This window comes from Sapajus apella, unplaced genomic scaffold (genome assembly GCF_009761245.1).
Source record: "Sapajus apella isolate SASKATOON/1434 unplaced genomic scaffold, GSC_monkey_1.0 scaffold46, whole genome shotgun sequence".
Classification (NCBI taxonomy): domain Eukaryota; kingdom Metazoa; phylum Chordata; class Mammalia; order Primates; family Cebidae; genus Sapajus; species Sapajus apella.
Window position 1 is genome coordinate 3069341 of NW_022436986.1, and position 15792 is coordinate 3085132.

General features: G+C 41.6%; 2 protein-coding genes across 5 annotated transcripts in view; one reads left to right on the top strand and one right to left on the bottom strand.

Annotated features, from left to right (window-relative positions):
- TRMT10B (tRNA methyltransferase 10B) overlaps positions 1–15792 on the top strand; it is a 22282-nt gene continuing 6490 nt past the window's right edge. The window contains exons 1-7 of one of the 4 annotated variants that reach the window (XM_032240108.1): positions 1–98; positions 8249–8463; positions 8916–9024; positions 9658–9782; positions 11995–12147; positions 13869–13947; positions 14581–14648. In XM_032240108.1, the coding sequence (XP_032095999.1) occupies positions 8278–8463; positions 8916–9024; positions 9658–9782; positions 11995–12147; positions 13869–13947; positions 14581–14648 (720 nt within the window). In that variant the 5' untranslated portion in view covers positions 1–98; positions 8249–8277. Of the gene's footprint in view, positions 99–1585; positions 2011–8248; positions 8464–8877; positions 9025–9657; positions 9783–11994; positions 12148–13868; positions 13948–14580; positions 14649–15792 lie in introns of those variants that run through there. The other 3 variants (XM_032240109.1, XM_032240110.1, XM_032240111.1) reach the window with 3 other exon arrangements.
- The window catches only part of EXOSC3 (exosome component 3), a 20337-nt gene continuing 19947 nt past the window's right edge, over positions 15403–15792 (bottom strand). Inside the window, exon 5 of the mRNA XM_032240115.1 lies at positions 15403–15442. The gene's annotated coding sequence lies outside the window, so the exon portion shown is untranslated. The remainder of the gene's footprint in view (positions 15443–15792) is intronic.

Here is a 15792-nt window from a genome sequence, read left to right on the forward strand (position 1 = left end):
TCCCAGGATGCCATTCGGAGCGGGGTTAGGAAGCGGAAGCGAGACCGGAGGCGGAATCCGACGCGCGCCGCCGTAGCTGCGTGGGGTGAAGGGATCAGGTACGCCGTCGGCTGGTTTCGGGAGCGGGCAGGGGACTGCGGGGTCCGGCCTGGGACAGCTCCTTCCCTCGAGGGCGGAGCGGACGCTGGGAAAGCAGCATTTAGCAGTCATGGGGCCTGTGGTAGTCCACCTTCCTGGTGCTTTCCCTTCCTGCCTCCACTCGCAAGCGCAGCCTGTGGGCCGGGAGAGACCCGCACGCGGGGTGCTCTCAGGCTGGAGTCGATGTCCCATTATTTAGCCGCAGCCTAGGTGCCCATCCGGTGGCACTTGGGCTGGCAAAGGTCTGAAGCTTCTGCCAACCTAGGGTGGGAGTGCGGAGTGGAGGATTTATGAACTCGGCAAGTATTTATTGAACATCTATAAGCAAACAACACTTACCTACATTGTAGGAATGAAGAAGGTTCCGACAAAAAATAAGCAAAATAGGTTATGTTGGACAGTACACATCTGAATGAGGGGAGGAAGGTAGTCTAAGTATCTAAGGGAAGAAGAGCATTGAGGGTAAACAGAACGGTGAATGCAAAGGCCCTCAAGGGGGAAAGTCTTCGGTGTGTTTGAGGAACAGCAAACAGACCAGAGTCCAGAGGAAACTAAAAGGTAGACCTTAATGATCTGCTTAGGTCATTGTATGGATTTGGGCTATTTACCCTAAGTGAAACGGAGAGTGGAGAACGGCAGGGTTCTAAGCAGAAGAGCCTGATTATCAAACACTTAGGATGCTCATAGGCTCGGTATTAAGGGTGTACAGGTGAATTCTTCCCTGGGTTTATAATCTAATGGGGAAACAGACCAGCTGTCATGCAAGGCTGGGTCAGATAATTGGAGCTCCATGAAAACAGAATAAATGTCATTCCCAAGTCCCCAGGATGTACTATTAGGTGCTTAGTAACTTTGTTGGATGAAGGTAATGAACAGTCCCAATACTCAGCACCGGACCCATAATGGAGGCTCAGAAAAGATTTTGAATGAAGAAATGAGAAATAAAATAAATGAAATCTCACTTCTCAATACTGTTACTATGGCAATTAAGTTTCGACCTGAATGTGAGAGGGGGACAAACATTCAAACCAGGGCAGTGGTCAGATTCATACAGATGGGAAATAGAAAGGTGCTGCCAGGATTGGGGAACGGAGAGTTATATATAAAGGTCGCAGAGATTCACTTTAGGAAGATGAACAAGCTCCGGAGATAGACGGTGGTGATGGTGGCAAACAGTGTGGATGCCCTTCATGTGTTTTTTTGTTTTGTTCTGTTTTGAGATGGAGTCTTGCTCTGTAGCCTAGGCTGGAGTGCAGTGGCGCGACCTTGGCTCACTGCAACCTCCACCTCCTGGGTCCCGCTTCAAGCAATTCTCCTGCCTCAGCCTCCCGAGTAGCTGGGATTACAGGAATGCACCACCATGCCCAGCTAATTTTTGTATTTTTAGTAGAGACAGGGTTTCACCACGTTGTTTAGGCTGGTCTTGAACTCCTGACCTTGCGATCCGCCCGCCTCGGCCTCGGAAAGTGCCTTCATGTGTTTTTAACTGCACATTTACAAATGGTTAAAATGGTAATTCCTGTGTCAAAAAAAAAAAAAAAAATGAAATGCTAAGTCTGGGCATAGATAATGTCCTACACATATTGAGCAGATCTCTGCTTCTGTGATGTCCAACTTCACCTTTGCTTTCTGAGGATCCCTAGGTGGAAAGCACCTAATCAGCATTTACTGAGCTTCCGCTCTGTGCCAAGTCTTATGCCGGTCACTAGAGATACAAAAAAGGTGGGCCCCGCCTTCAGGAGTGTTAGCTTATTATATTACTTTTCTGGTAGTAGTTGGAGTTATTTTTATTTGATTTTCAAGATTATTGAATCCCAGTTTCCTGGTCTAAAAAACATTCTCAGGGACTATACAGATTTGGAGAAGCACGAGGTAAGAGGAGGGGAGAAGAAAGGAAGGGAGTGGGAGTGGTGGCAGTAAAATTCAGTTCAATTCAACGAACATAAACACTGCTGTTTTCAAGGTTCTATTCTGTGAACTCTTCAGTGTTTAGATAAATGTAGGTATAAGCCCTCCTACAAAGGAAATCAGTTTGATGGGAGAGAAAATACCAGCACAGACTTTCCAGTTTTTAAAAACAACAGCAGTGGAAGTCTGTAGCTCCTAGGATCTCCTATCTTAGATCTCTTTTCTCCTCCTCAGCCAGGCTACCTCCAAAGAGAGCTTTATGTCCACCGCCTCCCAGTTATTCCCTCACAAGCGTGGCATACAGGAGGAGCTCAGTGGAATGTTTATTAATTAAATGAATGGTCAACACGAGTAAAATACAAAATGCTGTGAAGTTTAAAGGAGGAAGAGATCACATGGCTGTTAACAAACTAGCATTTAGTAATTGGTGGTGTTTTTTTTCTCACTCTAATAAAATGAAGTTGTCAGTTATAGATTAATTTATCTTAATGCTTTCATTTATTCTTCTCTGAATGCCTATATGCAGAAAACTGCAGGTGACTCTGATGGTTGGTATAGCAAAGTCTGATCTAAAAGAACTGTCGTAACAGGGGTCTAGATATCTGTTGTTAAAAAATATATTTATGGGCCAGGCGAGGTGCCTCGCGCCTATTATCCCAGCACTTTAGAAGGCTGATGTGGGCAGATCTCTTGAGGTCAGGAGTTCGAGACCAGCTTGGCCAACTTGGTGAGACCCGGTCTCTACTAACAATACCAAAAAATTAGCCCAGTGTGGTGGTGCGTGCCTGTAGTCCCAGCTACTCAGAAGGCTGAGGCATGAGAATTGCTTGAACCTGGGTGGCGGAGGTTGCAGTGAGTCGAGATCACACCACTGCACTTCAGCCTGGGTGACAGAGTAAGATCTATCTCAAAAAAAAAAAAAATATATATATATATATATATATATATATATATATATATATATATTTGTGCATGCCAGTGCAGTGGTTCACACCTCTACCCAGTGACTGGGAAGCTGAGGTGGGAGGATGGCCTGAGACCAGGAGTTTGATACTGGCTTGGACAACATAACACGACCTATCTTTATTTAAAAAAAAAAAAAAAAAGATATTTATAGTCAGCTTCACTGTTCACTCATGTGGAGTGCTTCTGAAGTGTTTAAGGATAGTTTGGATTTTTTGTTTTGTTTTTGAAACAGAGTTTGCTCTGTCACCCAGGTTGGAGTGCAGTGGTGCAATCATAGTTGATGCAGCCTCAATTTCCTAGGCTCAGTGATGTTCTGGCTTCAGCCTCCCAAGTAGCTGGGACTACAGGTGTGTGTCACCATGCCCATCTAATTATTTTTTGTAGAGATGGATCGTACTTTGGTCCCCAGGTTGGTCTTGAACCCATAGGGTCATGTGATCCTCCCGCCTCAGCCTCCCAAAGTGCTGGGATTACAGGCATGAGCTTCTGTGTCCAACCAACTTAGTATTTTCCTCATTTCTCTGGAAATATTATATACATTATGAAATTTTATACATGCCACTAATTCTTTTTGATAGAGTCTATATGTAAATACACTTAAAAATTAATTTGTACTGGGTTTTAAAGGATTTCTAAGCAGAAATAAACTTTAGCCTAGACAGACAAATGGACACAAATTTCAAATCTTTAATTTTAAAAATCTAGAAGGTAATTTACTTGGTCATTTTCAGGAATATATCTGGTAGTCACGTGTTCACATGATGTGTGATGAATAACCAAAACTGCTGAGAAGATTTACCTTTTAAGAACAACTATAAGAACAACACTGAAGGGGTTTTGAATAGTAGTTAACAACGGCAAGTACTTCATGAATACTTGTTTTATATCAGTAAATGAAAGGTATCTAATCCTTGCAACAATCCTGTGAGGTGGTTTTATCCTGTTTAGTGGAGATACTTTATGGGAAAGACTTAAATCTTCTATCTATTGTCCCATCACTCACAAGTGGCAAGATGGGAAATGTGTCTGAATTCTAAGATTGCTATTTTTTCCACTTAAACCTATTTAAGTTGTGTCTAAACTGAAAACTGAAATTTGGCCCAATTGTGAGCATTTGATGGAGTTCAAGAAAAAGGCAATATGAACTCAACACTAGAAATATTTTCCAAGCACAGGTGTCAGACTGAAAAAGAAAATATAATTCTAGGACACTAGCCATCTCTACAGTGAATGACATTTATGGAGTTATAATATAAATGCAGTTTACAGCCAGGTGCAGTGGCTCACACCTGTAATCCCAGCACTTTGGGAGGCTGAGGCAGGTGGATTGCCTGGCTTGTCTGAATTCCAGACCAGCTTGGATAACATGGCGAAACCATGTCTCCATTAAGAACACAAAGGTTAGCTGGGCATGGTAGTGCACACCTGTAGTCCCAGCTACTCATGAGGGTGAGGCAAGAGGATCACCTGAGCATAGGAGGTCAAGGCTGCAGAGAGTAATGATGGCATCACTGCACCCCAGCCTGGGCAACAGAGTGAGACCCTGCCTCAGAAAATAATAATCAGTTTACAAAATGGTTTACAAATTTTAGAAAATACCACGGAGGTAGACCTTTGTCTATGCCACTTATTTATGATGACAGAACAAAATGTAAAACCTACCTTGACCACATAAAATTCAAGGCTCAGTTGGAAAATTAAAGGAGGAACAGAGATAGAAATATAAGGGCGTTTATGTTCACAGCATAAAGATACTGGGGAGTAAAAAATACTATGTAACTTGAACAAGAAATAGAAGTTTAAAATATTCTTAAAAGCAATGAAGACTTCTGGTAATTGTCATGACAGAAGGAATGGGTATTGGACTTATCCTCCTACAATAGACTATAAAACCAGACAAAGTATATGAAGAAATTGTTTTCAGGTATTGGGCCATAGTCAGGGATTACGAGGATTACAAGACTAATCCTTGAGGGAAAAGCAACTCACAAGCTAAGCCCCACAGTCACCCCAGCCTTCTGCCTGAGGGTGCATAGTGACACAGAGTCCATACAGAGTGCATTGGTGTCACTGTGTGGAAGAAACAGTTGAATTTAGGGCTGCTGAGATGGCTGGAATTTGTGGAGCAGGGTACTGGCAAGGAGGGAGCTGTGTAGCAAAGGAGCTCCAGAAATCTGAGTAGGGGTCCCCAGATGTTGGTGATGCTGTGGAACATTTGGAATGCTCATACATTGCTGACAGGCAGTGTAAAATGGTGTAATACTTTGGGCAATGGATGGCAGTTTCTTATGAGTTAAATACACACCTATCCTATGACCTGGCAATTCTACTCTTAAAACTTAGTCAATGGGTGTGAAAACATATGTCCACAGAAACACATGTATTAGAATGTTTGTAGCAGATTTATTTCCTAAGCTGTAAAAATCTCAACCCATGAACAGAATTGTGATATATTCATACAATGGAATGCTACTCAGCAATAAAGAGAAACTACTGATACATGCAGCAACATGTATTAAGTCTCAAATATTTTGAGGGGAAAAAAGTCAAGTGCTAAAGAGTACATACTGTTTGCATCTATTTATATGAAGTTGCATAATAGATATAGCTAATCTATGGTTATAGTAAATAGAACAGTGGTTGCCTTTGGCAAGTTGTGGGAATGGGATGAAGACTGATACGGAAAATGGAGAAAAAAGTTAAACTTTCTGGGGTGAGGCCAGGCATGGTGGGTCATGCCTGTAATCCCAGCACTTTGGGAGGCTGAAGCGGGCAGATCACTTGACGTCATGAGTTCGAGACCAGCCTGGACAACATAGCAAAACTCCATTTCTACTAAAAATACAAAAAATTAGCTGGGCATGGTGGTACGTGCCTGTAGTCCCAGCAACTTAAGAGGCTGTGGCAGGTGAATCACTTGAACCCAGGAGGCGGAGGTTGCAGTGACCTGAGATTGAGTTACTGCACTCCAGCCTAGGCACAGACAGGGTTTCAAAAACAAAAAAATACGGCAAACAAAAAAACTTTTCTGGGGTGATGGAAAGGTTCCATTTCTTGATGGGATTGTCAGTAACACAGGCCCTATACATTTGTTAAAGCTCATTGAGCTAGCGTATTTTACCATACACACAAATTCATTAAACTGTACCCTTAAAATCTTTGCCAAACAAATTTAAAGATCAAGATAACTTGATCTCAAAAAATTTCAAGATCAAGGTAACTAATAAAGAATTAAAAATAATGGGCTGAGCACAGTGGCTCACACCTGTAATCTCAGCACTTTGGGAGGCCGAGGTGGACAGATCATCTGAGGACAGGAATTTGAGACCAGCCTGGCCAACATGGTGAAACTCCAACTCTACTAAAAATACAAAAATCAGCCAGGTATGTTGGCACACACCTGTAATCCCAGCTTCACAGGAGGCAGCGGCAGGAGAATCGCTTGAACCTGGGAGGCAGAGGTTGCAGTGAGCTGAGATTGCACCACTGCCCCCCAGCCTGGGTGACAAAGTGGGACTCCATCTCAAAGTAAATAAAATAGTAGGGGTTGGTTGGGTGCAGTGATTCATGCCTATAATACCAGCAGTTTGGGAGGCTGAGGTGGAAGCCCAGGAGTTGGAGACCAGCCTAGGCAACAAATGGAGACCACCGTCTCTACAGAAAATTTAAAAATTAGCCAGGCATGGTGATGCATGCCTATAGTCCTAGCTATATGGGAGTCTGAGGCGGGAGGATTGTTTGAGCCTGGCAGAATGAGGCTGTAGTGAACCATGATTGTGCCACTGCACTCCAGCTTGGGTAACAGACCCTGTCTCAAAAATAGTAATAACAATAAGGATTGACTTTAGCAATTTGAATTCTTATGTTTCATAGGGAGTCAATACATTCAAAGCTGATGAATCATGAAATGATGTAAGCATATATTTCAGGTTAAGGAGTTAATTACCAAAAGAATGAAAAACAATTGGTTAACAAGGGTTGCCACTAGAGGTGGAAGGGAGAGGAGTGTGGATCATTACTTTTCATTATAAATATGCCTTTTTGCCATATACATGACTCATACTACATAGACTTACACTTTTTAAGATACAGTTTTAATAAAATAGTGGTTGTGTGACTAGACTCAGAGGACCAGCCATAGGTGATGGTCACACCGCTCTTGGTCTACAGTACTTGACCACTGACTAAAGCATTTCTGACTGGCAACTTTCTCAGATTTTGAACCTCACTTTGAAATTAGGACATCATCTGTTAAGTGTTCTGGAACAGTGCTTGTCCATAGTTTTCAACCTCAGCACTTCTGAGGAATATTAAACATTTTCAGTGGTGACTGTGGCTTTCTGCTGCAGTGATACTCAACTGAGTTGGAGGGAACACATAGTTTAAAAAAACTAATTTTGATACATACCCACAACCTAAAAGAATTTTTGGTTTCATATCACTCTACCATATATTTAGCTTCATCCTCCCAGGAAGCCTCTAGTACAGTACCTTACTTATAGTAGGTGTTCAGTAAATACTTGCTAAAGGAACCATTTTGAAAATAAATTCGTTGAAACATAATGGGGGAGTGAAGTGGCTTTTGCAATCTCCGTCCTACCCTCAAATCATATAATGCATTTTAAAGTACACAAATAAAGAACTTGATTTTCTGTGTCACTGCAGCAATGGATGATCATTGATTGCTTGGAGATGTCAGGTGTTGTGCATGTGCTCTAAGAAGCGTATCTAGGGCTGGGTGTGGTGGCTCATGCTTGTAATCCCAGCGCTTTGGGAGGCCGAGGCTGGCAGATCACTTGAGGTCAGGAGTGAGTTTGAGACCAGCCTGGCTAACATGGTGAAACCCTTCTCTGCTAAAAATACAAAAATTAACTGGGCGTAGTGGCAGATGCCTGTAATCCCAGCTACTCAGGAGGCTGGGGCAGGAGAATCACTTGAACCTGGGAGGTGGAGGTTGCAGTGAGCTGAAATCATGCCATTATACTCCAGCCTAGGCAACAAGAGTGAAACTCTGTCTCAAAAAAACAAAAAGTGTATTTGGCTTCCTTAATACTGAACTGTTTCTCTGCTGAATCATTTCTCTGGAAGACACATGCTTTTCTCAGTTCAGTAAATCTGGGTATGTTACACACTTCTGATCTTTCAGGAACACAATAACACTTTGTCATTTGGATGTAGGGAGATACCTATGTTGGTGAAATAATGGAAGAGCTCACATAATTGTGCCTTTTTCCAGTCTGGTTGAAGGGCCAGAGGACTAAGCACATGGACTGGAAATTGGAAGGGAGTACTCAGAAAGCAGAGTCACCTGTGCAGCAGGGACAAGACGGCATCCTAGAGGAGACAGGTGAAGATGGACTTCCTGAAGGCTTCCACCTTCTGCAGATTGATGCAGAAGGCGAGTGCCAGGAGGGAGAGACCCTGGCTGCAGGCAGGACAGCATGGTGCTCGGTGAGTGCATTCTGGCCATAGGCCTTGCATGATGGAATGTCTCAGAAACCCCTGTTTTAAGGGTGGGTACTGGTAATGAAAAGAGAGACTGGGAATGAGTTTTGTGTATTTTAAGTGATGAATTAACTTTCTGCCAACTGGTTTAATGTTTTAGTTTCATTTGAGTCATAGGAAAAGTAAAGTTCAAAAGGAATTTTTTATATACCTCTGAAGTGTCAGGAAATCTAAACCCTATCACTAATGAATTTTCTGTGACCTTGAGCAGGTCACATCTCTTTTTCTGGGGCTCTGTTTTCTCTAAACACAATCCAGTCTAGGTTTGTTTTTACGAGTAATTTCCTTTTTGTCTCCAAACTTTATATATAAATGAGAAAAATCAGTAACTGTGTCTAATGTTCGTTTTCCTTTTTGGAGCTTACGAAATTCTCAAACAATTTTGTTTTCTGGATAAGAAAAATGTACAGAGAAAACAGAGACACTGGGAAAAGATAGTTGCAGCAAAGAAGAGCAAAAGAAAGCAAGAAAAAGAACGAAGAAAAGCCAATCGTGCAGAAAATCCAGGTGACAATAAATGAGACTGCTACCATAATCATATTTATTTTTTAGCAAACATGTCTGCATGTTCCAAGGAGAGTAGGCATTTTGTTTAAGTAAAAGAAACATCTGGGATGTAGGACCCACTGTCCTATTTTCTTGGGAATCAAAGCATCAAAGAAAGCAAAATTTAAGGCTGCTTTTCAAATATAAGCTGTCTAATTAACATATGTGTTTATAAGCTCAGAATAGAAGGAATGATGCCAGCAACAGCTAATATTTATTCAGTGCTATGTGCTAGGTTCAGTTTTAAGAATTTTACATGGATTACTTCAACGGAGACGAACTGTTATTCCCATTTTGTAGGTGAAGTGACTGACGCTTAGAGAAATTAAGTAACATAATTATGCCCAAGATAATTCAGCTAATCAATGAACAAACTGAACTTGGATTTAAACCCTGCAGTGTGCTCCAAAGCCCATATTCCTCACGAATCTGCTTTGTGTAAATCTAATGAATGAGTATCTTACACCAGTATCAAGTTTCTCTTTATATGAAAACAAAAACAAAAAACCTCACCTGGCTAGGGAGATTTGTTTCTTACAGAATATTATTCCTCTGGTTTTCCACTTTTATTTCTTTCTGATATTTCTGCTTTAGGCATCTGTCCTCAGCACAGCAAACGTTTCCTGAGAGCTTTAACCAAAGAAAAACTTTTGGAAGCCAAACACTCAGGACCAAGACTATGTATCGATTTGAGTATGAGCCACCACATGTCAAAGAAGGTAGAACATCCACTGAGCCTGGAATTTTTGCTCTCATGAGGGAGGTCCAGAAGGGTGCAGCTTTCACGAAGAACATGGCCAACACTGGCTTCTGGGATTCCTCAGTAAATTAGCAAAGTGTTTGATTTTCTACACTGGGTTACTAAGTTCCAGGGTGGCTGTCGTAAAGAACCTGGAAGAGAATGTACATAGCTTGGTTTAGTTTGAAAATGTTTACCTTGTCTTCTGTTTTAAGCCCAGCATCTTTGCCTCTCTGTTCACAGTGCCCTCAGTTTGGATGCAACCTTTCACGTTCAGTTTTCCAGACACTAAACCTTTGGGAAGAGGAATATTTGCTTGATAGCATGTTGTGGGAAGATTGCCTGGTAGAAGAACTTCTTGCATTGTATATGTTTTTTGTTTTTGCTTTTGCGATGGAGTCTTGATCTTGTCACCCAGGCTGGAGTTCAGTGGCAGCTCACTGTCTCAGCTCACTGCAAGCTCCGCCTCCCGGGTTCAAGTGATTCTCTGCCTCAGCTTCCCAAGCAGCTGGGATTACAGGCACCTGCTGCCACACTCTGCTAATTTTTTTTTTTTGTATTTTTAGTAGTGATGGGGTTTTGCCACGTTGGCCAGGCTGATCTTTAAACTCCTGAGCTCAGGTGATCTGCCCACCTTGGCCTCCCAAAGTGCTGGAATTACAGGTGTGAGCCACTGTGCCTGACCTCAATGTCTGTGTTTTAATTGATGCTCATTCACCCCATTGATGAGGGAAGGATTCCCACACTAGAGTTCTGGGAGTGGCAGAATGCATGACATCTGACACTGGACAGATGAGAGTCAATAGCAGCTCATTCATCTCATAAACTTACAACCCAGGGGAGGAAGATACTGTGCACCATACAGGGCCTCATAGAGATTGTAAATCAAGAATAGAATGAACAACAAAGGGTTGTCCGAGGTGGGCTTTGTAGTATCCAGGAGGTGAGGTGTCCCCTTGTTACTATAGGAGGATGTGATTCACTTGTTTGGAGAATTCCATGGGCTGGCAGGGAACCAAAACTCACTGCTTAGGGATAAACAGAGACTATGCCTTGGACCTTTGATAAAAAGGGTTTCTTGAAGCCCGGAGACCTTATCTATGGGAGCAGAATTGGGAAGGGAACTATTAGGCTATCTGAAGTATTCCCAGTTTCAACAGATGTCAAGGCAGAGCATAATATTGGGCCTTGATTTTAGGCTTTATATCACAGTATGTAAATTTTAAACTCTCTTTTCAGACATCTATTGTATGTGCTAGTGTTTACATATTTTTCAGAGAAGTTAGGAAAACTGTAGATCTGAGGTTCTTACCTGAAACCTTTAACTCTAGCCCTCTGAAAATGTTAACCAAGAATTCCCTACTATTATGCTGGGCACAGTGGCTCCTGCCTATAATCCCAGCACCTTGGGAGGCCAAGGCAAGAGGATCACTTGAGGCCAGGAGTTTTGAGACTAGCCTAGGCAACATAGCAAGACCCTGTCTCTGAAAAATTACAAATTAGCTAGGCATGCTGGCCTGTACCTGTAGTCGCAGCTATTCAGGAGGCTGAGGTAGGACGATCACTTGAGCCCAGGAATTTGAGGCTGCAGCGAGTTATGATTGTACCACTGCACTTGAGCCTGGGTAACAGAGCCAGACCCTGTCTTAAAAAAAAAAAAATCCATACTGTTTAAGACAGCAGACTAAATCAAACCCAGAGTCTTTTTCTCCTACCTGACAAATCGAGCTAAATTGCTCTTTTTATATAAGAGCATTGTTTATGATTCAGGGTAGAAAGTTAAAACTTCTAACCCTATTGTACTGCCTGAAGTTAGGAAGAAGGTACCAAATTTATCTGATGTTCTATAAAAACTTCTGTATATTAATCAAACCTCCTTAATATCTTAAATAGTATTACACCATAAGATTTTAGATTAAAGCTAAAATAAGAATTTCATATATTAAACATTTAACAGGGCCAGCAGGAGGGTAGATTCTCAGTTTTCTACTGCCTCACTGTTTCTGGACTAGTATCATTATCTTTTGTCTGTTAGGTGTGATGCCATAGCGTGTACCACACACACACATGTACTCCTAGTTCCCGGGGTTTTCTGGAGGAGCATTCAGTGAACTTATCGTAGCAATTTGTTGATAACTAATTTAGAGTGAGTTGGCATGTTTTCGCCCTGAGTTGTTCTTATTTCTTTGAAGGAATTAAGTAGACTGGCTGGACAGATTCGAAGGTTGTATGGTTCAAACAAAAAAGCTGACAGGCCATTTTGGATCTGCCTCACTGGATTCACAACAGACAGTCCCATTTATGAAGAGTGTTTGAGGATGAATGATGGATTTTCTAGTTACCTGGTAAGTCTTTTTACATTGTATTTGAATTGTCATCTGAAAAGTAATTAGGGAGTTATAGTAATTTTTTTTTTTTTACTTTTTCATATATATATATATATATATATATATATAATGATATAGTTTCAGTATTGAAATCTAAAAAATACTCAGAATCTCTCATTAGTTTTTACATTTAAAATTTTTTCTCATCCTCCTTCTGCATTTGGCAAAGTAATATTACCAGTGTCTAGGATTATATTTTGTATCCTGTATGTTTTATGCTAGACTGTATACTCCAGGAATATTTTTAGGAAATGCTATGACTTCTTTCTTGTTCCCATTAATGGTCAATTGGGGAACCATGAGTTTTGGGGGAAGAGTAGGAATCCTTTCAGAAGTAATGGAAATTTAAGATAAGTTTTAGGGAGTACTAAGGTACTTTTCACCTCTCTCTGGATCTCAAATGTAGTGATACATATATGTGCCAGAATCCAGATCAGTTTCTAAGAAATGTCACTGAAAATGCCCGGTGTGTTTGCATTGTGTAGCTGAGATAGAGCACTTGTGGCCTTCTCCAGGAAGGTCCCAGAAGTGATGAATGTGAAAGGTGCACTGTGCGGGGCTGCACAGCCAGCTGTTTTGCTGTTACTGTCTTAACAGTCTCTCTTGTAGTGCAGCTATTTCCAGCTTTCTTCTGTGTACTTTTTTTTTTCATGATTCCTTTCATAAGCCGAACAGTCCCCCGTAGTTCCCTTACTTTCCTGCCTTTTTTAGGTGATTCCCTCAGCTTTGAATTCTTCTCCTTTAGTATATGTCAATATTAATCTCTTTTGCAGCCGGACATGGTGGCTCACGCCTGTAATCCTAACACTTTAGGAGGCTGAGGCAGGTGAGTTATTTGAGCTCAGGAGTTCGAGACTAGCCTAAGCAATATGGGGAAACCCTATGTCTATTAAAAATACAAATATTAGCTGGGTGCAGAGGTATGCGCCTGTAGTCCCAGTTACTCAGGAACTTCTCTCTTCAGTTCTGCAAGGATAACTGCCTCAGGAGCCTGAGAGTCGGAGGTTGCAGTGAGCCTAGACTGTGCCATGGCACTCCAGCCTGGGTAATAGCCAGACTCTGTCTTAAAAAAAGAATTCTCCTTTCAGAAACCCAGTTCTAGCATTTCCTTCACCAGAAGGTCATCCCTGATGTTGTTGCTCCCTCATCTGTAGTTCTGGGGCATACTCCCTATACTGCTGTCAGAACCCTGTATCACTACTTCACTTCATAGATTTCAATGTCTGTGTCTACTTTCCCTCTTAGGTACTTTCTGAGAAGAAGCTGTATGGAGTTCCTTGATCCACACCTAGAGCCGTGCCTGTTAGACACTTTAAGCCCAGTAACTAGTTGTTGAATTTTGAGCGGTTTTTTATTTTTATTTTATTTTTTTGAGACAGGCTGGAGTGCAGTGACACAATCTTGGCTCTCTGCAACCTCCTCCTCCTGGGCTCAAGCCATTCTCCCACTTCACCCTTTTAAGTATTATAGCTGGGACTACAGGTGCATGCCACCATGCCTGGCTAATTTTTTTGTATTTTTAGTAGAGACGGGGTTTCACCATGTTGCCCAGGCTGGTCTCAAACTTCTGAGCTCAAGTGATCTGCCCACTTTGGCCTCCTAAAGTGCTAGGATTACAGGCATGAGCTACCCCACCTGGCTGTGAGCTGTTTTAACATGGGACTGTTTGTATTTTTCAGCTAGACATAACAGAAGAAGACTGCTTTAGTTTATTTCCTCTGGAAACCCTTGTGTACCTGACTCCTGACTCGGAACACGGTATGTACTTGAATACATGGATTCATAAAGCCCATTGTTCCTAACACTGTGTTTCATAATTCTGTGGCAGAATTTATTAAAGCCCCTCAAGGACATCCCCACACACAGAAAAAGTAATGCACATGAGCTGTGCTCCTCTTATGGGCAGGTGCCTCGCTGGATGCTTTGATGTGTCTTACCATGGCTCTCAGCTGCACAGACTTAGGGTTTCCATCCTCATCTGGACCATGTGTGCTGCCTGCCAGTTCTTCCCAGTGTCCTTGGTCAGCTGCCCCACTGGCCCTTCTTGGATCAATGTTAGACATATTTTTTTCAAGAAAATCATTCATTTCACATAATTTTCAAATGTATTCATATTCAGCTGATCATAGTATTCTCATCTAATTATTTCACATTCTTCTGCAGTTTTAATTTTGTTTCTTTCTGAATCTAATGTTGATTTGATTAGATATGCTACAGTTTGTTTTATTTGCCATTTTAGAAAATTAGCTTTTGGTTTTATTGAGCAAGTTTTTTTTGTTTTCTATTTACTGAATTTCTACTGTTATTGTTAATAATTCTTTCCTTTTGCTTTCTTTGGATTTAGAAATTATAAAACAGATTTTATCTCACTGGCCTTCCTTTTTTCATTAGCTCTTGAAGATGTTGATCTAAACAAAGTTTACATCCTCGGTGGACTTGTGGATGAAAGCATTCAGAAGGTAAGTATACATTTCAGCCCCAACATCTGTGTTTTCAAAAGTAGTGCTTACTTTTAGAGGCATGTGCCCTGTCATAATCTCACCTAGAGGGTCTGAGAACTCAGGGCATGGGAGGCTGGGCACGGTGGCTCATGCCAGTAATCCCAGCACTTTGGGAGGCCAAGGCGGGCAGATCACAGGGTCAGGAGTTCAAGACCAGCCTGGTCAACATGGTGAAATCCTGTCTCTACTAAAAATACAAAAATTAGCTGGGCACAGTACTGCATGCCTGTAATCCCAGCTACTCAGGAGGCTGAGGCAGAATTCCTTGAACCAGGACCCAGGAAGAGGAGGTTGCAGTGAGCCAAGATCACGCCACTGCACTCCAACCTGGGCTACAGAGCAAGACTCCGTCTCAAAAAAAAAAAAAAAAAAACCTCAGGGGACAGGAAGAAAGAGCCATTCCCACCTGGTTGGCCCTCTGGCTGGTGAAGCTCCCTCTGTCCTCATGAGCAATGTCAGCACAGTCAAGAGTCAGGAACTGGACTGGGCGCTGTTTGGTAATTATATAAATAGCCATGGTTGAGCTTCTCTCCTCTCTTCAGTTCTGCAAGGATAGCTCTGATCTTGACCAAGTGAGCGTGGACTCAACATTCTTACCAGCTGTTTGTTCTTTGAGAGGATAGTTTGCTCCTTCTCGAGTTGACCTCTCTGCTGAAATAGTCTTATTCCAAAACCAAAAACTCCTAGGATGGTCTGGATTTTTTTTGTTGTTGTTGGAGTTTTAGAGGAATAACTGGGGTGTCACTGAAATTCTGAAATATGTTTGTTATACAGGTATTTATTAAGATAATTTTGTTTATATTTACTAATTAACATATCACATAGATAAGAAATATATATAGAAAAAAAGAGTAGTCAAAAATAAGTCTCTTTCCTAACTTTGTCTCCCAGTTCCCCTCCCGAGAGTCAAGTTTTCTTGTCTATCCTTCTTGAGACATTATATGAACACAAAGCAAATGTGTGTGCTTGTATATTTTACATATATGTAGATGTGTTCTATCCCTGCATGTATGAGCTATACATATATTTAACACAGACGCTAGGTTAATTTAATTGCATTTATTTAAAAAACATTCATATTCCATGACTCCACAGTGATCAT